This window comes from Carex rostrata, chromosome 2 (genome assembly GCF_964058835.1).
Source record: "Carex rostrata chromosome 2, lpCarRost1.2, whole genome shotgun sequence".
In the NCBI taxonomy this organism is placed as follows: domain Eukaryota; kingdom Viridiplantae; phylum Streptophyta; class Magnoliopsida; order Poales; family Cyperaceae; genus Carex; species Carex rostrata.
This window is the reverse complement of record NC_135919.1, coordinates 12,539,196-12,561,376: the sequence shown is the minus strand read 5'-3', so window position 1 is coordinate 12,561,376 and position 22,181 is coordinate 12,539,196. Positions and strand designations below refer to the sequence as shown.

The window sequence follows — 22,181 nt, the reverse complement described above, 5'->3', positions numbered from 1 at the left end:
AAGCTCCTCAAACACCCGTCTTTCAAATGATCAATTTATCAACAAAATTGATCATGAAACATCCAAGGATGCCCTTCTCTTATCCAAAATGTTTCAAGGAATGCTTGACTTTGAAAGAAAATACAACAAAGAACGAGAAGAGAAGAACAAAAGGCTAATGTGTTTCGCTTGCCATAGAGAGGGGCATTCCATTCAAACATGCTTCAAGCTATTTCCACAATTGAAGAACACGGATGGGGAAGCACAACAAGATCGAAAACCAAGACAAAAGTATGATGGGTACAAGAAGAAGAAAGCCAAAGCTATGCAAGCTTTGTTCTCGGATAGTGAGACGGAACAATCCGATACGGAATCGGAGAATGAAGAGGAGATCAACCTTGCATTGATGGCAAGTGTAGATGAAGGTCCCTCGAAAATTGACATAGACTCAATTATAGCTAGCAAAAACATCACCGATGAAACAACCATCAACTTTCTCATGGAGCTTGTTAAATCAAGGAATGCCAAGGAGGGAGATGATGGAGTCAACACCTCAACAAACTTCCCTAGTGAGGTACACTCAACACTTAGTCTTGATGGTTATGAGACCGAACTTGAATGTATAAATGAAGGTGATAAAGAATATAGTGATGAAATTGATATTGAAAATTGTATAATCACAAATGAGACCAACAATGACTTGTGTACAAATAGGTTAGACACCAATGATGCAAGCACTTTCAAAAATGAAATTCTAATGGACAATGATCATGAATCTAGGTTGAAATCACTCCTTGATGAGTCCAATAGAACCTTGGTTGAGAAGGAATGTATTATTCAAAAATTAATTGCTAAAAATGACATGTTAGAACTTGAAAATAATAAATTAAAAGCATCACACTTAGGTGAAATAGGCATTTTAAAGGTTAAAGTTCAAACCTTAGAAACCGAAATTCGGGCATTGAGATCTCCTAGTGAATTATCAAAAGTCACTAGTCTAGATCCCTATTATGTGAGCAAGTTGATACATGATCAATCCTATTATAAAAATGATAGAGTTGGTCTTGGATTTGAGAAGGGTAAATCCTCACTTAAATCTAATCACATGCTAAGCCCTAAAGGAAAAGGGGAACATTCTCAAACTTCAAGTATTCCAAATGCCAAATTAAAGTTTAATTGTGAACAATATTCAACTTATCAATTTTTTACTAAAAAGGGTTTAACTCCTTTGAGCAAGGAATCATCAAAATTGAAGTCCTCTCATGTCTCAAATGCTAAACAAGATCAAAAGTCAACAAATTATGCATTTAGGTACAAATACAATAAAAGAATTTCTAAGAACAAAAATGCTTATAAAGATAGTGATAGGAACACTCTTAATCCAAAAGGGTCAAACAAAACCTATTTTAAAGGACCCGATGGATGGTTTTATGAATTCAAAAATAAAATTGCTTTACAAAACCAAACTCAAAGAAATGGTTTAGCTAGAGATGTTCCCCAACATCACAATAAATTTGATTCTAACAAAACTAAGAGCATTGCATCTAAAGTTGCAAATAGGTCACATGGTAGTCATAAGAGTAGTTTGCATGAAGTGAAGTACCAACCCATTCTCAAACAAGGCTCTACTACTCAAAAGAAATCAACTACAATATGCAACTATTGTTGCAAACTTGGCCACACTTCCTTAGAATGTAGCTTTAGGAATGTAAACAACAAACATAATGTTGTTTGGGTTCCTAAAGCTATACTAGCTTAGGTTCACACTTAATCTCCCCTAAAGTATTATAATTGCCAAACATAAAGGGGGAGATTAAAGACAATGTATATGTTAGTTACTAACTCAATAATAACTAATATATATTTTGTAGGTGTGTTTGATTTCATCTCAAAAGGAAAGTGTTTGGATCATTGATAGTGGATGCTCACACCATATGACCGGTGACAAATCTAATTTTAAATTCTTAGAACCATATGATGGAGGTACGGTTACCTTTGGTAATAATCAAAGAAAGAGCTCTATTATTGGTATAGGCTCAATTGGTAACCAACACTTGACCATATCTAATGTATATCTTGTTGATGGATTAGATTACAACTTACTTAGTATAAGTAAGCTATGTGATTCGGGATATTATACCAAATTTGATGCTAATGCTTGTCACATAGTTAGGTCCTCGGACGATGCTCTAATTTATTCGGGTAAACGAAAAAAAAATGTTTATTACTTGTATTTTACTCACTTTGATTCCGGTGAAACATGTCTAAGCGCCACATCCAATGGATCATGGTTATGGCATCGTAGATTATGTCATGTTTCAATTGATACCATTAGAAAATTAGTGAAATTAGATCTTGTGCGTGGTTTACCAACACATAAACTAGAACTTGAAGGATTATGTGAGGCATGTGTTCAAGGTAAACAAACCAAAAGTAGCTTTAAATCCAAGGATATGGTTTCAACTGATCAACCTTTGCAATTATTACATATGGACTTATTTGGACCAATAAGTGTACCAAGTTTAGCAAAGAAGAAATATGCATATGTAATTGTAGATGATTATAGTCGCTTTACTTGGGTTTTGTTCCTACAACACAAGGATGAATCAATTAGCAACTTCATTGAATTTTGCAAACGTGTTGAAAATGAAAAGGGGTCAAAAATCATTAGGATTAGAAGCGACCATGGGGGGGAATTTGAAAATGCAAAATTTGATCAACTTTGCTCTAAAAGGGGATATAAACATGAGTATTCGGCTCCTCGCACACCTCAACAAAATGGGGTAGTTGAGAGGAAGAACCGAACCTTAGTTGAACTTGCCCGAACCATGCTAAATGAATACTCCTTACCCAAGCACTTGTGGGCCGAGGCGGTAAATACGGCATGCTACGTGGTAAATCGCGTAAGCATAAGGACCATGTTGAATAAAACACCATATGAGCTATGGAAAGGGTACAAGCCTAAGATATCTCATTTTAGAGTATTTGGTTCAAAATGCTTTGTTCTTGATGAATCTCCCAAAGTAACCAAATTTGATTCTAAATCAATTGAGGGAATGTCTGTAGGATACTCAAATTCAAGTAAAGCCTATAGAATTTACATTCCATCTCAAAGAATCGTAATTGAATCCGTGCATGTTAAATTTGATGAAAATGCTAATCAAAAGGTCGAGAAAGGTATTGAGATTGTAGGTGTTGAAGTGTCAATTCTTGATCAAGATGAAGTTGAGACAAGAACCGACATAATTGAGAATCAACCCGAACAAACTCAACCCGAAATAGATACAACCAACAATATTGAGACGGATCAAATAATTGAAGATGCACCCAATAATGAGATGGATCCAATAGTTGAAGGAATGCAAACCGAAGAAATACAACCTCCACGAATTGAGTACCAAATCCCCTAAGACCTAAGGGAAGTACCATCTCATCCTCTTTCTAATGTAATTGGTGATCCTAGGAAAAGAGTTAAAACAAGATCCAAATTAAATCAAATGATTGGTCATTGTGCATTTGTATCTCATATTGAACCTAAAAATTTCAAAGATGCAAATGTAGACCCTAATTGGATTTGTGCCATGCAAGATGAACTTGCTCAATTTGAAAGGAACAAAGTTTGGGAACTTGTACCTAAGCCAAATGATAGAATGATTATTGGAACCAAATGGGTCTTTAGAAATAAAAAGGATGAAGATGGAAATGTAATTCGCAACAAAGCTAGGTTGGTAGCTCAAGGGTACAAACAACAAGAGGGTATTGACTTTGAAGAAACCTTTGCACCCGTAGCTCGTCTTGAATCCATTAGAATGCTTTTAGCATACGCCTCAAACAAAAATTTCAAATTATTTCAAATGGATGTTAAAAGTGCATTTTTGAATGGATTCATAGATGAGGAGGTGTATGTTAATCAACCTCAAGGCTTTGTTGATTCAACATTTCCTAATCATGTGTATAGACTCACCAAAGCACTCTATGGACTCAAACAAGCCCCTAGGGCATGGTATGGTAGATTAAGTTCCTTTCTAATTGACAATGAATTCATTAGAGGCAGAAATGATACAACTCTTTTCACCAAGAAAATGAATGGAGCACTATTGGTGGTGCAAATTTATGTAGATGACATAATTTTTGGTTCACCTAATGCGGCACTTGCCGAGGAATTTTCTTCTCTTATGAGTAGTGAATTCGAGATGAGTATGATGGGTGAATTTAATTTCTTCTTGGGACTCCAAATCAAGCAACTCATGGATGGCACCTTTGTGAGTCAAACCAAGTATGCGAAGGAGTTGATCAAGAAGTTTGGGATAACCGAAAGCAATACGAGCAAGACTCCAATGGCTACGAATGCAAATCTTGACTCGGATCCAAATGGCACATCGGTGGACATCACTCAATACCGAGCTATGATAGGTAGCCTACTCTATTTAACCGCTAGTAGACCCGATATAATGTTTGCGGTATGTCTATGTGCTAGGTATCAAGCAAATCCCAAAGAATTGCACTTGAAAGCCGTTAAAAGAATTCTCAAATATATCAAGGGTAGTTTAAATTTGGGATTATGGTATGGCAAACAATCGGATTTAGACTTGATAGGATATGCCGATGCCGATTTTGCCGGGGATCGTATGGATAGAAAAAGCACAAGTGGCACATGCCAATTTCTTGGTGGTTCACTTGTATGTTGGTCGAGTCGCAAACAAACCTCGGTTGCCCTTTCCACAACGGAAGCCGAGTATGTAGCGGCCGGTAGTTGTTGCATACAAATTCTTTGGATGATCCAATCCCTAAATGATTATGAAATTCGCTTCTGCAACGTACCAATTATGTGTGACAATACTAGTGCCATTATGATATCCAAAAATCCGGTCCTTCCTTCTAGAACCAAGCACATAGAGATAAGGCATCATTTTATTAGGGATCACATTGAAAAAGGTGAAATAGAACTTATACATATTGACACCAAAGAATAAATTGCCGATATATTCACAAAACCCTTGAATACTCAACAACACAATGAATTAAGGTTTAAATTAGGCATGCTTGAACTGAGAGATTAAGGCATATCAAAACTTTGTTTTAAAATAATTCATATGAGTCAAAACAGTTCAATTTGTGTTAAACTTGACAGTACAAAACGTTATGTAACGTTTTATAAACGTTGTAACGTTTCTCATCTGCTACTTAGCCAATTTTCAGGGAAATTTCCCTACCTAAAACGTTATAACGTTTTTAGAAAACGTTGTGCCGTTTTACTTCCGATACTTAACCAATTTTCAGGGCAATTCACTACCTAAAACGTTATAACGTTTTTAGAAACCGTTGCAACGATTTATTTCTGATACTTAGCCATTTGAAGAGCAGTTTTCCTGTTTAAAACGTTACAACATTTTCACAAAACGTTGTAACGATTTAAATAAAAGTTTCAAATTCAAAAGTTGCAAAATTGGTCATTCTCAGATAGCAGAAAACGTTACATAACGTTTTTCAATCGTTGTAACGTTTTAGACAATAACGCAGTATATTCACAAAACGTTGTAACGTTTTAGAAAACCGTTGTAACGATTTAGGCCGAAAAGGCGTTTTAAGTGCAGATCCGACCCGTTTTCTTTCATCTCCTTCTTCTCCAAGCCGCCTCCTCTCCTTCTCTTCCTCTCTCCGCCGTTTTCTCTCTCTCCACCTATTCTTGCCAACAAAATCTACGAAATCAAGAAATTCTTCTCGATTTCTCCTCTCCTCTCTTCTCTCTACCCAATTCTTCAATCATAATCTCCATTCTCTCTCTCTCTCACCCTGTCTCCAAAACCCTAGACGAAACCCTACTTTCAAATCTGGCGATCCGACCGTTGGATTGACGATCCGAGTTCATCTCTGCACTTCTCTTACTTCACTCTTCTCAATTTGCTACTTGCTTCTTCAATCGGTAATATCTCAAACCTTTCTAAAATTAATGGGTCCAAGAAAGCAAACGGGTGAAAGGGGCAAGAAGAGAGCCTGTATTGGGGATGGTTCTGGAGGAAGTAACACAAAACCAAATTTTGAAATAGACCAAGAGAACCGGTATCTCTTTCGGGATATAGAGGCATATGACAACTATATCGGTCATTTTCAAACCCGAAAACTGTGCAAATCCTACTATTTTGACAAAGCAACTGTTACTTTTAGCCTACCAGAGGATAACAAAATACTTGAATATCTGAACCATTGGAGTTGGGAACCCCTAGTGAAACTTGATGAACCATTTGCGGAACTCACTACCCGTACCTTTTATTCAAATTTGACTTATACCGAAAGCCCATTTGTAATGACCTCATGGGTAGGCGGAAGAGAAATCCACATGGACCTTACCAATGTTGCCCAATGGTTGGATCTCCAAAATGAAGGAGAAGAGAGCTATCTGTTGAGAAATTGGCCAAGGGGTGCCACTGAAACCGCTGACTCTTACAAGAAATGGTTCGACAGGAACAATGTGGCCGGTGCATCCATTTATGCAACCCCTCTTCCATCCTTACACCGATTGTTATTTCTCTTTGTCAACAATATCCTAACCCCTAAGTCTCAAATCAAAACCAACATTGAATACGGTGTCATGTATTATCTTCGCCATCTCATTCAATTGGATGAAGTGTCAATCAACATTCCTTACATCATTCTCTGTCATATGCAAAGTGCACATAGAAGCACCGTGGCAAATTTGCCATATGCCCATGTCATCCACAAAATTATCAGGTTGAGTGGCATCATTCTACCAACCGACCTACCTTATCGTTCCCCTAAGAACCTGACAACTCTTCTGACAAAAATTGGGTGAATGAAGATGTACTCTCCCGATACGCGGGATGTCAACTCATGGATATTCTATCAAAATGCCCTGCCAAACTAGTATTGGGATCCGGATGAGATGGTTCAAGAACCACCGGTTGAAAACCCTCAGGAAAACCAACCCCAATTTGGCCCTCAACAAATGCCTCAAATGGATCAACCGTTACCATTTCCTCAAATTCCTCGAAACCCAAATGATCAAATGATGTGGTTATGCCAAAGAATGCAAGAACAACACATGTCCTTGGTGACAATGCAAGCAGGGATGGTTAGAATGGAAGGGACATTGAAGAATCATACCAAAGCCCTTAAGAATCTTGATGAACGCCAACAAAACCTCTCAAAGAAATTCATCAATCAATTTGGCGTGTCGTGTGGCTCAGTTGCATCTTGTGGAGAAGAACCTGAAGAAGAACCAAACCTTGATGGTATTGATGAAGAAGATGAGGAAGTGGATGAAGAAGCGGATGAATTCACTCAAGACCCACCCGCACAGTAGATCTACCTTTAAAATTATCTTAATTGCATTTTTAAAATTGACAATTTGATCTCTTTGCATGAACTATTAGTGTTATTGTTGCATGTTTTAATTATGAACTATAATGAGGTTTAATTCGTGTTTTAAATTTGTTGAACTGCTACAATTATTAGCTAGCTATGATTTAAATTGCTCAAATCTAGGGTTCAAATTGCAAAAATTGTGACTTTTAGGCTTTTCTTCAAATCTCATGTTATACTATGCTTGCAATGTTTAATTTTGTTGAATTGCATGAATTGATTGAATTGACATATTGGATATTTGCTATTTGGTGTTGATATGTATGAGATGTAGATATTTTAAATGTGGTATGTGAATTGATAACTTGTTAGGGGCTATATTGCACAAAGTGCAAAATTGGATATCTTGAAACCTTGATAGATTGTATTGAATTATTTTGGATTGCATGAATTGAAGTGGTTTATATACATGGTTTATGCATAATTGATATGCATAATTTGATGTGATAAATTGAAATTGAAATTTCTTGCATGATTAGAGTTATACCCTCAATCATAGTTTATTTGTGAATTATCGTTGTTACATTGCTAAATTGAGGGGGAGTGCATATTTTGAGGGGGAGCACTTAAAATTAGTGCTAATTTCTATTCCCTTTCGTCGATTTCCAAAAGGGGGAGAAATTGGTACCAATTGCTAGATACACAAAATCAAAATTGAGTGAACCAAACTGGACAATTTTCGATTTATGCACTTACTCGCATTGTATGTTTTTGCAAATCGTCAAAAGGGAGAGATTGTTGTTCGTATAATAATCATTTTCGTCTATTTGACTAATTTGTAAAAACATACAATTATTGAATTTTACGATTTCTTCCATTTTAAGATTATGTAGGTCCAAGAAGAGTTGGAATTACAGAATGATACGCTTGGACTGAAGAAATCATGAAGACTTTTATCAAGAATACAAATTGTAAAATCAAAGGTGGTAAAATAAGTTTGAGGCTGTTTTTGCAGAAGTAAAACGTTGGTAACGTTTATAAAACGTTGGTAACGTTTATAAAACGTTGTAACGTTTTAATTCTGCCAAAAACACTAAAGTAAAAGATTGATTAAAAACTCAGAAATAACTTAAAATGTTATAACGTTTTTACAAAACGTTGTAACGTTTTAGGATTACTAAAAACGGCAGAAGCACTGGTGTACAGAACAAATAAAACGTTGTAACGTTTTTTTGTAAAACGTTATAACGTTTTAGGATTGTCAGTATTTCAAATGGAAAACATTGTAACGTTTTCATAAAACGTTGTAACGTTTTAATTAAATCTAAGCTTCAAACAATTCCTGTTTTTGATCAAGATTTTACAGCACAAAACGTTATGTAACGTTTATAAAACATTGTAACGTTTTTGAACCCTTTTTGCTGAGCTGTCAGAAATCTAAACCCTAAATCGCAATTTGAACTAAAACGTTGTAACGTTTTATAAAACGTTATAACGTTTTGGTTCAAACAGCTCATTTTTGAGCTGACACTATAAATAGATGAGTGAGGTTTTCTTCTCACCTATCTGAGCTGACCCTAATTAATTCAAAAGTGATTTTCTGAGAGCTTAGCATACTCCATTGTTGTGAGAGCCTAAAACTTCAAAATCCCTCAAGCAACCTCAAACCTACTTCACTAATCTTGATATAGATTAGGTTAGAGTGATCTATTGAGTGTTTTTCTTGTGTTCCTAGACAATCGAGACCTTGTTCTCATCTCTTGAGTTGGCCGTTTGATTTTCCGCTTGGTGTGTAAGGGCTCAACGGTTCACAAGTTGTAATCCTTTCGTATTGGGTAATAGGAAGGCGCACCTCACAAGGTTGCGAAGCCCCGGAGACGTAGGCCTTTGTTTTGCCGAACTCCGTTATCACCCCGCGTGTCAAATTTCTCTAAACTCATCTCTTTACTTTCAACTGCAATTTAATTTCAGTTTTTGAGCAATTAAAGGTGCCCCTAAGTGCAACATGGCCATCCATTTACCTGATGAAATTAAAATCCAAGATAGAGAATCATAATTTAACTTAGCCGACACTCCCTCGCTCTCAAATCTCAATAACTTAGTTCTCTCTCCACCTCTCCCTAACTCACTCTCTCTCTAGCTCTAAAATCTAGCCGACGCTCTCGGTGACTGGCTGTCTCTCTGGCCTAGATGACTATCTCTCCTCTCTCTTCGGTCGTCTCTCATAGTTCATACCAGAAAAACCGTCTTTGATGTATTTTTTCATGAACAATTTTTCAACTTAAAAACACTTATTTCATAGTTCATACCGGTAAAAGGAAACAATGTGAATTTTGTCCCGCGAGAAAAAATTAATGTATAAACTACCGGTATAACTAGGGCTGCTAAAAAATAATTTAGTTCGTGATTCGATTCGGGTTCGATTCGAAAAATGTGTAGTTCGTAATTAATTCGATTTGAAATGGGTTCGGTTCGAAACGAATCAAACCAGGTTCGGTTTGAAATTAATTCAAACCAAACTCAAACTTAAGGTAAGTTCGGTTCGGTTCGTTGCCACCCCTAGTTAACTCCCAAACCATATTAGCAGTTATGTGCTCATTATTATCCTTTCTATTCTTTTGTGTCTATTTGACTATAAACCTAGTAGTAAAATAATAGAGAAAAAAGTGAAATTTGAAATAGAATTCTATTTGGTACTTTTTTTTTTATCATGTTCACTTAAAGGTGAAAAAGTGGAAAAGTGAAAGAGTGAGAAAATATTGATATTTTATTTTTGAAAAAAGGCTTATTTAAAAAAAATATTGAGGAATAGACTAATTCCATATTAAGTATTAATTCTTATTTTATTCTCTCTCCCGAAATAGGGAATTGATTCGTGAGTTAATTAATGAGGAATCGAGTTGTAAAAAACAGAGATTTAATTACAAAAGTTAAACTGAATTTCATTTTTTTTCAACTTCACAATTCAAGTCAATTTCATCCATATTCGGATGGAATAAAAGCTCTATTTTGATCAATTATATATCATTTTTCTCTCTAGCCAAACAGACCCAAAATGCCAGCACGGTGAAATAAAAATATGATTATTTTAGCAAACAAAAAAAAATTATAACATTGCATTACCTATATATAGTTAAGTTTATTTCGTCTTATCTTTTTGCAAATAGGAAAAAAAAAATACGCTGCCGATGCAAACATGTTTTGTTTTATGGGAAGACTTAACGAAGAATTTAACTCGGTGAATAATTACGGAAAATTAGTTTAAGCAACCTGCCAATTAAATCCTAAAATATATATACTTTTATTAAACAATACAAAGATTTAAAAAAATAAAAAATAACTACCAGTGAATAGCATCTCGAATTTTCCATCTCACATGAACGTGCCTTGCACCTTTCAACCGAGCAATAATCACCAAATTTAAATAATTAGAATAATTATCATGCAACTCTCGATCTTTTGTCACAATACTGACTATGTTATAGTACCCCGAGTTACTGATGTGCGGGTCCACAACCTTCATTTGTACTTGAGACATTTTATTTGAGTGGGTTATAGATTTATTACTTGGAAGGTACTCCTCGGTTAGACCTCATACGTTATGACGCACCTCTTGGTCGAATCCATATCCTCTGAGGTAACAGAATGTTTTTGTTGATTTCCGGATGTCCGATCAGAATCCGACCTGAGTTGGAACTTGGAATGCACATGGATACTTTAATATTCGTGCAGATTCTGATCAAACAGTGAAGATCTAAACTGAAATATTATGTTACCTTAGGTGATATGAATTCCCTCTTGATCCCAGGGAATTAAAATTCTTACTGCTTAATTAATCTTGTTACTCGACCAATTCATGAACAAGGACCGATCTGACAGTCGCGATCAGGCGGAAACTTCTGTTTGACAGATCTAACGGTAGAGATTGGCAATTCGCCAAATCCAGCGCACTGAAACTTGTCGCTTCCATCATATAATATTGACTTCATTTCACTTCTTCTTCTCCCCTTCTGTCCTTCAGATCCGCATCGTCTCTCTCTCTCTCTTCCCTTTTCTTTTTCTTCTCTTCGCTCTGTTTCTCTCTCTAAAACAACAATACCCAGGGTTCCGGATCTGAAGGGAGAGATCAACAGATCTCGCAAGTGGGAGTACAATATCTAGCCTTGGAGGCCACCAGCAAGCTCTATAAGGTCGAGATGGCGGCTGCCAATGCTCCGATCGCCATGAAGGAGGCCCTCACGGTTAGTCTTTATGCATCAGATCGTACTTTCCTTGATCGATTCAAATTCATGTCGATCTATTATCTGACACGGGGATAGTTTCAAGGAGGGATCTCCATATTTGATTAGTTTCTCTTGAATTCGCTCGGTATAATGTTTGCAGAACTCGTTATAAGCACGAAATAGCTTCTTTAATGGCTGCAATGCTAGGTTTAATTGAAATTAAGTTGGAACTTATTTGTGAGTTTTGATCTTCAATCTTATTCTGATCCATTGCCCCTGGTTTAGATGCATCTATGAAGCTTTGCTTATCAACATTAAGTTTTCTAACTGTGGTAGATAAGTAATTCTTTTATAGAAATGAGCTGATATTTTCTTCTTCTTTTCACAGCTGACAAGTCTCGGGATAAATCAGCAGTTCATCACCTTCACGCATGTAACAATGGAATCGGACAAGTATATTTGTGTCAGGGAGACCTCGCCTCAGAACAGTGTGGTTATAATTGATATGAGCATGCCAAATCAGCCATTGCGAAGGCCTATTACAGCTGATTCTGCTCTGATGAATCCTAATACCAGGATTCTTGCTCTCAAAGGTTGTACCATCTGGTCACTTATGTTTCATTTCCTGGATCTGAACTTTTTGGTGAAGACCACAAATAGATAATCAGAATTGCAAGATCTCCTTATTCAAATTCAATCAGACTGAGCCAGATTCTGGATATTTTGGTTAGCTATCTTAAATTAGCATAGTTTATCCACTTCGAATTGGAGTCAATATGATTCGAAATGATCAATAAAGATAATGGTTTAGAACAACTACGCTCTCTTCTGTACAGATCAAAGGTCCATGTTACAATTTATGTCTTCTGTAACATCAAAGTTCTATATATGCTTCTACACAAATACTTGCATCCCATATTTGGTCACTGAAGTAAGATATAACTTGATTGAGATCTACATTAACATCAAAGGCTTACAGCATGCTTATACTTCTTTTGATTAAAAAGGCTACTAGGCCCATTCCATTAATAGAAACATGGTTAAATTACAAATTAAATTTTTCACTCAAGCCAATGTATGTTGCTTTGAATAGAATCGTTCTCCCATCACAATTTATCTGACGTTGATGCATGCGTTGTTCCACCAGAAAGTTAGCAGGTATTAGGTCACTATCGATGGGACCTATAACTGACTGCATTTGTAATTTGTGTCAAATATGCAGCTCAAATACCAGGAAGCACTCAAGACCACCTTCAGATTTTTAACATCGAGGCCAAAACAAAGATTAAATCCCACCAGATGCCTGAGCAGGTGGTGTTTTGGAAATGGATAACGCCTAAGATGCTGGGGCTTGTTACTCAAACCTCGGTTTATCACTGGTCTATTGAAGGTAAGTAATGGTTTACCTAACAATGCATGTGTTGTGTTTGACTTGAGACTATGTTTTCTAAATTGGTGTCCATAGTAAGAGTTTGTGTTGTTCTTTTCTTATCTCAGGCACATCAGAACCAGTTAAGGTGTTTGATAGGACTGCTAATCTGGCTAACAACCAGATTATAAACTACAGATGTGACCCGTCAGAGAAATGGTTGGTCCTCATTGGAATTGCTCCTGGTGCTGCTGAGGTATGAAATGTTAATACTAACTTTTGTTTATTAAAATTTCAGTCAAGCAAAAGTATTACAATGTTATTTGTGAACCATATATTGGATTTTGTAGTACAAAGAAATAACAGAAATTATGTGTCATGATTTGTTGCAGAGGCCGCAACTTGTGAAGGGAAACATGCAGCTATTTTCAGTGGAGCAACAACGTAGCCAGGCTCTTGAAGCACATGCTGCATCCTTTGCTTCATTTAAGGTGAGCAACCCTGTATAATGCTATCATTCTCTGTTAGCTTCATGGCTCTGAAAATCAGAATCGTATTCTGAAGCAAAATTGGTAAGTTGGCCAAGGAATCGGAATCGGAAATGCAGATTCTTTAAAAAAAGCTTAATTTATATTAAAATTATAAGAAAACAATTGTAAAAAGTTATTTTGTAAAAAGAATTTTTCTGGTACCATTTTATGTAATTTAATCCTTTTTATTCCTTGCTATTAGAAAAATCTGAGAATAAATTAAGAGGGTTGAACTATGCCTCAAACTCTTCTGTCCCAAATGCTATGGTCCAATTGAAGCTTTCTGTCCTTGAACTAATGATTTAAAATGAAAACTTAATAAATATTAAATAAGAACAGGCCCAATAAATTTGTCCCATATACTGATATACTTGATTCTTCTGTTTGTGATCCCACCTGTCAGGATTTTCATCCTGAATTCGCTCCTTTTAGTTTTCAAGCTAGGCCTAAATAAAAAGTAGAATCGGGGATCTAGGAGAGAATCGGTCCGATTCAGACAAAAACTTGGTTGAATTGGTCCGATTCAACCGATTTTCATCGCAAAGCTCTGCCATTGCGTAATTCGGGCATAACTCGGATCGCCTCCGGATGATTCCGGTCCGATTTAGCTGAGTCAACTCGGAATGGCTGATTTTCAGAGCCATGGTTAGCTTCTTATTTTCTATTTTTATAGTCTCAGGTACTGATCCTTGTCCTTTTGATTTAGGTTCCTGGCAATGAGAACCCTTCAACTCTTATATGTTTTGCTTCTAAGACCTTCAATGCTGGACAAGCAACTTCCAAGATGCATGTAATTGAACTTGGTGCGCAGCCAGGTATGGCTGACCGTCAACTTGCTAATTACATGCAACATTTGTCATTCTCTCTGTTTCTCATTACACATCATTAGTTTTTAGCATTTCTATATTACTAATGAAGGTAGTTCCTTAACAGGGAAACCTGGATTCTCAAAGAAACAAGCTGATCTATTCTTTCCACCTGACTTTGCGGATGACTTTCCAGTTGCAATGCAAGTAAGCATCTAGATATATTCACATTTAAATTAACAGCTTGATTTTTGATTGGTTGCTACATGCTACAAGTTTAATCATTTGCATCACATCTTTCCTTTGCAGATTTCACAGAAGTATGGCTTGATATATGTGATCACAAAGCTGGGCTTGTTATTTGTGTATGATTTGGAGACAGCAACTGCTGTCTACAGAAATCGCATCAGCCCTGACCCGATATTTTTGACAGCTGAAGCATCTAATATTGGCGGGTTTTATGCTGTTAACAGGCGTGGCCAAGTTTTGCTTGCCACTGTCAATGAAGCCACTATTGTTCCCTTTGTTAGTGGCCAGGTGTGCTTGCCTGCCTCTTTTTTCTCTTTTAAAATTATTATTTTTACTATTACTATTACTATTAGTATTATTATTATTATTGTTGTTGTTGTTATTATTATTATTATTGTCAAATGTTGTTTTTGGTGGAGCAATTCTTTTACAATTAATGAGGCTGTAACATTTTCCAGCTGAACAATCTGGAGCTAGCTGTGAATCTTGCTAAGAGAGGAAATCTCCCCGGAGCAGAGAACCTGGTGAGCTAAAGTTGAAACTTTTATTATGCCTTTTCTCATATATAAGAGAATGTTTGTAACTGACATTTTGGTACAGCCAGTTAATTCTTTTTATCCTTTGTATAAAAAAAAGTCTATTTGGCCCTAGTACTTGTTCAATTTTGGCATTGTTTTCTAATCTTGAGTATGAACTAATCAACTTCAGTATTTGGGGAAGAGCATCTCGCATTTAGATGGAAAATACTGATAACAATGCATGGCATTGGCATTCTATGATGTTTTAATACTTTTTTTTCTCTTCCTTCTGCTTGTGGCATGCTGCCTTATCACCTTTGTCTGTATTGTCTTTCTCTGGCTTTCTGGAGGATTTTAATGTCCCCATTTTTTGTGAGCAGGTTGTGCAAAGATTCCAGGAATTGTTTGCACAGACAAAGTACAAGGAAGCTGCTGAACTTGCTGCTGATTCTCCTCAAGCTATTCTGAGAACTCCTGATACTGTCGCAAAATTTCAGGTACATCTTGGTTCCTTTAGCTTCTATAAAAAGAAATAAGGAAATTTAGTTTGTGTTAATGTGATGTTGATTAAAATCTCTTACTTATGGTTCTGACTGGGGCTTACTTCATATTTACATTTTTGTTACTGATCCTTGTCAATGTAGAGTGTGCCTGTGCAATCTGGACAGACGCCACCTCTGTTGCAATACTTTGGCACACTTCTAACAAAAGGGAAGCTTAATGCCTTTGAATCTTTGGAACTATCTCGTCTTGTTGTCAATCAAAACAAGAAAAACCTCTTGGAGAACTGGCTGGCTGAGGACAAGCTTGAGTGCAGTGAGGAGCTTGGAGATCTCGTCAAGGTAATGACTGTATATTTAATATTTTTTCATTTATTTTATTTTAACTTTGCTGTCCTACCCAACAATATGGTTTATAAGAATATGGCTTGTTGCTAAGAAACCCATCTTTTTTTTTTGTAGACTGTGGATAATGATATGGCACTAAAAATTTACATAAAAGCAAGGGCTACTCCAAAAGTTGTTGCTGCTTTTGCTGAGAGGAGAGAATTTGACAAGATTCTCATTTACTCCAAGCAGGTATTATTACCTGGTACTCTAGGGAATGCAAATGGATCTGAAAAAAAATATATTCTGTAGTCTCATGAAGATTTTGTTTTACTAATCACAGGTGGGGTACACACCAGATTACTTATTCCTCTTGCAGACTATCCTAAGAGCTGATCCTCAGGTACCAATTAGTTTTTTGGGTGTTTAAATTTTATATCCTTCGTCCTTTTTCTTTGCAGTTCTAGCATCTATTGGTTTGCTATCTGAATTTTTCCAAAGCCTTACATACAGTTTCATGTTTATATCTGTGACTGACCAGAATTTTTGTTATTGCAGGGAGCGGTCAATTTTTCCCTCATGATGTCACAAATGGAGGGAGGTTGTCCAGTAGATTACAATACAATAACCGACTTGTTCCTCCAGGTTCATTGGCGGCGCCTTTTATGTTTTGATTTATATTATATAGTGTATGACACTGACTTGGATACTCACTTGTGTTGTGTTCATTGATATAGAGGAACTTGATCCGAGAAGCAACAGCCTTCTTGTTGGATGTTTTGAAGCCAAATTTACCTGAGCATGCTTTTCTTCAGACCAAGGTTTTCTTTTAGTTGTCTTGCACTTATTGTTGTCAGAGGCATGAAATTAGTTTGTCAGGCAACTCATTTTGTCACATTCTTTGTAGGTTTTGGAGATCAATCTGGTCACTTATCCTAATGTTGCAGATGCTATTTTGGCCAATGGGATGTTTAGCCACTATGACCGCCCAAGGATAGCTCAGCTATGCGAAAAAGCGGGATTATTTTTGCGGGCTCTTCAGGTCCTTGTTCTCTCCTTCTCTGTTTATGAAAGTGAAAGCTTTATTTATTTTTTATTTTTCCTTGGAATTAGCTTGATAATATTTGAGTTTTCTTTGGCCTTGCAGCATTATGCAGAGTTACCTGATATAAAGCGTGTTATTGTTAATACACATGCAATTGAGCCACAGGTGTGCTTTGTTTGAACTCTTACTATCTTAGTTGCAAATAATATCAACATTCATACTTACCTGCTTATATTTCCAGTCTTTGGTCGAGTTCTTTGGTACCCTCTCGAAAGAGTGGGCACTAGATTGCATGAAGGATCTTTTGCTTGTCAACCCCAGAGGCAACCTTCAGATTGTTGTTCAGGTAAGCTAAACCCTTTTATTTGTACTTTAGTTGTTCTACTTTGTATGTCAGAGGCTTGAATGTCTTTGTACTTCTTTTATTTTCCAGACGGCTAAAGAATATGCTGAACAACTTGGTGTGGATTCCTGTATCAAGCTTTTTGAACAGTTCAAGACTTATGAGGGTCTCTACTTTTTCTTGGGCTCGTACTTGAGTTCAAGGTACATGTTTATTGTAGAAAAACCACTTTATTCGCAGTTGCAGTTTATTTATTTACCTTCTCCTCATATTGATGGTGCAGTGAGGATCCTGAAATACACTTCAAGTATATTGAGGCTGCAGCCAAAACTGGGCAAATCAAAGAAGTGGAACGTGTAACGAGGGAATCAAATTTCTATGACCCGGAGAAAACTAAGAACTTTCTGATGGAAGCTAAACTGCCTGATGCACGTCCGCTTATCAATGTCTGTGATCGTTTTGGCTTCGTCCCAGATTTGACTCACTATCTGTACACCAGTAACATGCTTCGTTATATTGAAGGATATGTCCAGAAGGTAAGTTATCATCTTTTATGATTAAAACTATTATAGTGTTATTTTTCTTTTCAATTTGGAAAGAAGTTCTAAGTTCTAACTTCCTCTGTATAGGTGAACCCAGCTAATACTCCCATGGTGGTTGGTCAACTGCTGGATGATGAGTGCCCTGAAGATTTTATCAAGGGCCTTATCCTTTCTGTACGTTCCCTACTCCCGGTTGAGCCACTTGTTGAGGAATGTGAGAAAAGGAATCGGTTAAGGCTACTTACCCAATTCCTTGAACACCTTGTTAGCGAAGGGAGTCAAGATGTGCATGTGCATAATGCTTTGGGAAAGATTATCATAGAGAGCAACAACAACCCGGAACACTTTCTTACCACGAATCCGTATTATGATTCACGTGTTGTGGGTAAATACTGTGAGAAGCGTGATCCTACACTGGCTGTCATCGCCTATAGACGTGGGCAATGTGATGAGGAGCTTATCAATGTCACAAATAGAAACTCATTGTTCAAGTTGCAAGCTAGGTATGCATGACATTTCCTGGTTTTAACTTCATTTTGAATTACCTACCCTATAAGAAGTTAAAGAGTTTATTCTTATTCTTCTTCTTGTGTTTTAACTGTAACTATTTTTGTTACAGGTATGTTGTTGAGAGGATGGATTCTGATCTTTGGGACAAGGTCCTTCAGCCTGAAAATGAATATAGAAGGCAGCTCATAGATCAAGTTGTTTCGACTGCTCTACCAGAGAGCAAGAGCCCTGAGCAAGTCTCAGCAGCTGTCAAGGCCTTCATGACGGCTGATCTGCCTCATGAACTAATTGAACTACTTGAAAAGATTGTGCTACAGAACTCTGCATTTAGTGGGAACTTCAACTTACAAAACCTTCTAATCCTAACTGCCATCAAGGCTGATCCATCCAGGGTTATGGACTACATCAATAGGCTAGACAATTTCGATGGACCTGCAGTTGGTGAGGTTGCAGTTGAGGCACAGCTGTATGAGGAGGCCTTTGCCATATTCAAGAAGTTCAACCTAAATGTACAGGCAGTTAATGTACTATTGGATAACATTCGGAGCATAGAGAGGGCTGTTGAGTTTGCCTTTCGGGTAGAAGAGGAGTCTGTCTGGAGCCAGGTTGCAAAGGCTCAGCTACGTGAAGGTTTGGTTAGTGATGCTATTGAGTCATTCATTCGTGCTGATGATTCTACGGAGTTCCTGGCTGTGATAAAGGCAGCTGAGGATGCGAATGTTTATGATGACTTGGTTAAATATTTGCTCATGGTGAGACAAAAGACCAAGGAATCCAAGGTGGATAGTGAGCTTATTTATGCATATGCTAAGATTGATCGTCTGGGCGAGATTGAGGAATTTATTCTCATGCCTAATGTTGCTAATCTCCAAATGGTGGGTGACCGGCTGTTCGATGATGAACTCTATGAAGCTGCCAAGATTATTTTCCAGTTCATTTCCAACTGGGCCAAACTTGCTGTCACACTAGTTAGGCTGAAGCAGTTCCAGGGTGCAGTGGATGCAGCCCGCAAGGCCAACAGTGCCAAGACATGGAAGGAGGTCTGCTTTGCTTGTGTTGATGCTGAGGAGTTCCGTCTTGCGCAGATATGCGGTCTCAATGTTATTATTCAGGTATTAAAATTTTCCCTTATGTTATCTTTAAACGATATAATAAAGATGTTTTGTCTAGGTTTTATTTAACTAAAATATGTAGGATAAGTATTAAAAAAAGAGTTCCCTTATTGAGCAAGTGTTATTTCTACACCAGTATGCTTTTTCTGGTATATAGTTATATGAACTGATTTTTTTGAAGAGGGCCTTTTATGTTAGCACCACTGTTTGATACGTTGTATAGTTGTTCCAGCATAGGCCTGTGTCTTAAACCTTACCTAATTATCATGCTGCAAGGAAATTTTTTATTTGGTAAAAATTCTTCCTTTACCAAAGTTTATTCTGATTTGTTTGTTGTATTTGTCAGGTTGATGATCTGGAAGAGGTGAGCAACTACTACCAGAACAGAGGATGCTTCAATGAGTTAATCTCTCTCATGGAAAGTGGCCTCGGTCTGGAACGGGCTCATATGGGAATCTTTACTGAACTTGGTGTCCTGTATGCCAAGTACCGTGAGGAGAAGCTTATGGAACATATCAAGCTCTTTGCCACCCGTCTTAACATCCCCAAGCTCATTAGGGCTTGTAATGAACAACAGCACTGGAAGGAGCTCACATATCTCTACATTCAGTATGATGAGTTTGATAATGCAGCGAGTACCATCATGAATCACTCGCCTGATGCTTGGGACCACATGCAGTTTAAGGATGTTGCGGTAAAGGTTGCAAATGTCGAACTGTACTACAAGGCAGTTCATTTCTACCTCCAGGAGCACCCTGACCTCATAAATGACATGCTTAATGTGCTTGCACTCCGTCTGGATCATACCCGTGTTGTTGATATCATGCGTAAGGTTTGTGTGCTACCTCTTCCTGTTTTTGTGTAAAATGATGGATCTTGCATTCTGACTTCATTGGTTAATGTGTAAATTTTACTCCATTTATTAGGCTGGGTATATACACCTGATCAAGCCATACATGGTTGCGGTTCAAAGCAACAATGTCTCAGCTGTTAATGAAGCATTGAATGAGATTTATGTGGAAGAAGAGGACTACGATAGGCTACGTGAATCAGTTGATATGCATGATAACTTTGATCAGATTGGTCTTGCACAGAAGGTACTTGGTTTCCTTCTTTTGTAGCCTGTTTTTTTTTTGTGATAGCTTACATCTGGTTGATGTGTAATGAATTATTCTTTCCAGCTGGAGAAACATGAGCTCCTTGAAATGAGGCGAATTGCCGCATACATTTACAAGAAAGCTGGGAGATGGAAGCAATCCATTGCTCTGTCTAAAAAAGATAATATGTACAAGGATTGCATGGAGACTTGCTCTCAGTCTGGTATTGCGGATCTATGTGAAGACCTCCTTGTTTATTTCATTGAACAGGTATCCCATTACCTGCACTTCTTATCAATAACAGCTAATGTCAGAATGACATGAATTGTTTATATGAGAATTTTTGTATGTTCCTTTGCAGGGGAAGAAAGAATGCTTTGCTTCTTGTCTCTTTATTTGTTACGACCTCATCCGACCAGATGTTGCCCTTGAGCTTGCTTGGTTCAATGGAATGATCGACTTTGCATTCCCATACCTCTTACAGGTACAAGTCAATTTTTCATGGTTTGATCTCTACTCGTCTGGCTATCGGCCTGTTAGGCTTATGTACAATTAATTTTATTTTTTCATGTTCAAGTAGATCAGCCCTTTGAAATCAATGGAAGAACTTACGGAAATATTCTCTTTCTGAATTTTTTTTTTTTAGTTCATTCGTGAGTATTCTGGTAAGGTGGATGATCTCATAAAGGAAAAGATTGAGGCACAAAAAGAGGTCAAGGCCAAGGAGCAGGAAGAGAAGGACATGGTTGCACAGCAGGTGAGATTTTTGTTTTTTCTATTCCTCTAGGTTGTAAGCAATCTATAGTGATTGGTCTAGTCTGCTTTCCAGCTGTTGCTCGCTGTAGCTGTTAGTTCCTAGAGTAACTGACACCTAAAGTGCACCTCTTAATATGGAACCAATAACAAATAGATGTCCTTTTTATTGGGTTTTAACTGTACTTCGGTGAAGATTTTGATGTTTGAAGTTTACTTTTGATTGGGTTTCTGATCGGTTGCCTCCTTTACACTTAAAAATAATTTGTATTTTAAATTTTCCTTGAAATGTGCACTAACAAATGTTCATCTTAATTTTTTTTTTTGCAGAATATGTATGCACAATTGCTACCTCTGGCTTTACCAGCCCCACCAGTTCCTGGCATGGCTGGCCCATCTGGCATGCCGGGAATGGGAATGCCACCACCCATGCCGGGAATGGGAATGCCGCCACACATGTCGGGAATGGGAATGCCACCTCCATATGGGATGCCTCCAATGGGAAACTACTGAGACTATTTTGCAGTCATCCTTAGCTTTGTGCGAGGTCTCAGCAGTGTAGATTTCTCTTCTAGAATTTCTTAGATGTAGCCTTGCGTGTTTTTCCATTTTCAATATATTCTTTTCAGTAGCAGGTCAATTTTCGGCTCCCATTGTGGATTTCTGCATTTTTATATATATGATGACAGAGCATTGTGATTAGATTTGGTTTGTGTGGACTCGCATAACACAACTGGCCTGGTACTGCCTGTAATTTGTGTATAGGATTACTCTTTTGGTGGTTATAAACGTTGAGTAGCAAGTATGCTCTACAAGTCGGGTAGTTTTTCAGTTGTATAATTTGAAAATATTCAACATATGTATTGGTGCATGAGATTAGTACTTGTTTTACTTTAGTTGCGGATGATACCTGTTTGGAAGATGTAATCTTATTGTTATGTTGGTTGGGATTTTGCTT

At 37.2% G+C, this 22,181-nt stretch overlaps 1 protein-coding gene across 2 annotated transcripts; it reads left to right on the top strand.

Moving 5' to 3' along the window:
* Positions 1-11,279: 11,279 nt before the first annotated feature.
* On the top strand, positions 11,280-22,181 carry LOC144575369 (clathrin heavy chain 1). Of its 2 annotated transcripts, XM_078325486.1 has the most exons (28): positions 11,280-11,540; positions 11,911-12,115; positions 12,745-12,912; positions 13,020-13,147; positions 13,284-13,382; positions 14,128-14,236; positions 14,355-14,434; positions 14,537-14,764; positions 14,935-15,000; positions 15,375-15,491; positions 15,639-15,836; positions 15,957-16,073; positions 16,165-16,224; positions 16,380-16,466; positions 16,559-16,642; positions 16,729-16,863; positions 16,969-17,031; positions 17,108-17,212; positions 17,300-17,412; positions 17,493-17,745; positions 17,839-18,254; positions 18,371-19,373; positions 19,720-20,205; positions 20,300-20,470; positions 20,555-20,740; positions 20,832-20,954; positions 21,117-21,227; positions 21,554-22,181. In XM_078325486.1, the coding sequence occupies exons 1-28, from the start codon at positions 11,496-11,498 to the stop codon at positions 21,734-21,736; spliced, it is 5,139 nt and encodes a 1,712-aa protein (XP_078181612.1). In that variant the 5' UTR covers positions 11,280-11,495; the 3' UTR covers positions 21,737-22,181. The 2 variants fall into 2 exon arrangements, with proteins under 2 accessions (XP_078181612.1, XP_078181604.1); XM_078325478.1 differs by having other exon boundaries at positions 11,281-11,540; positions 16,729-17,031.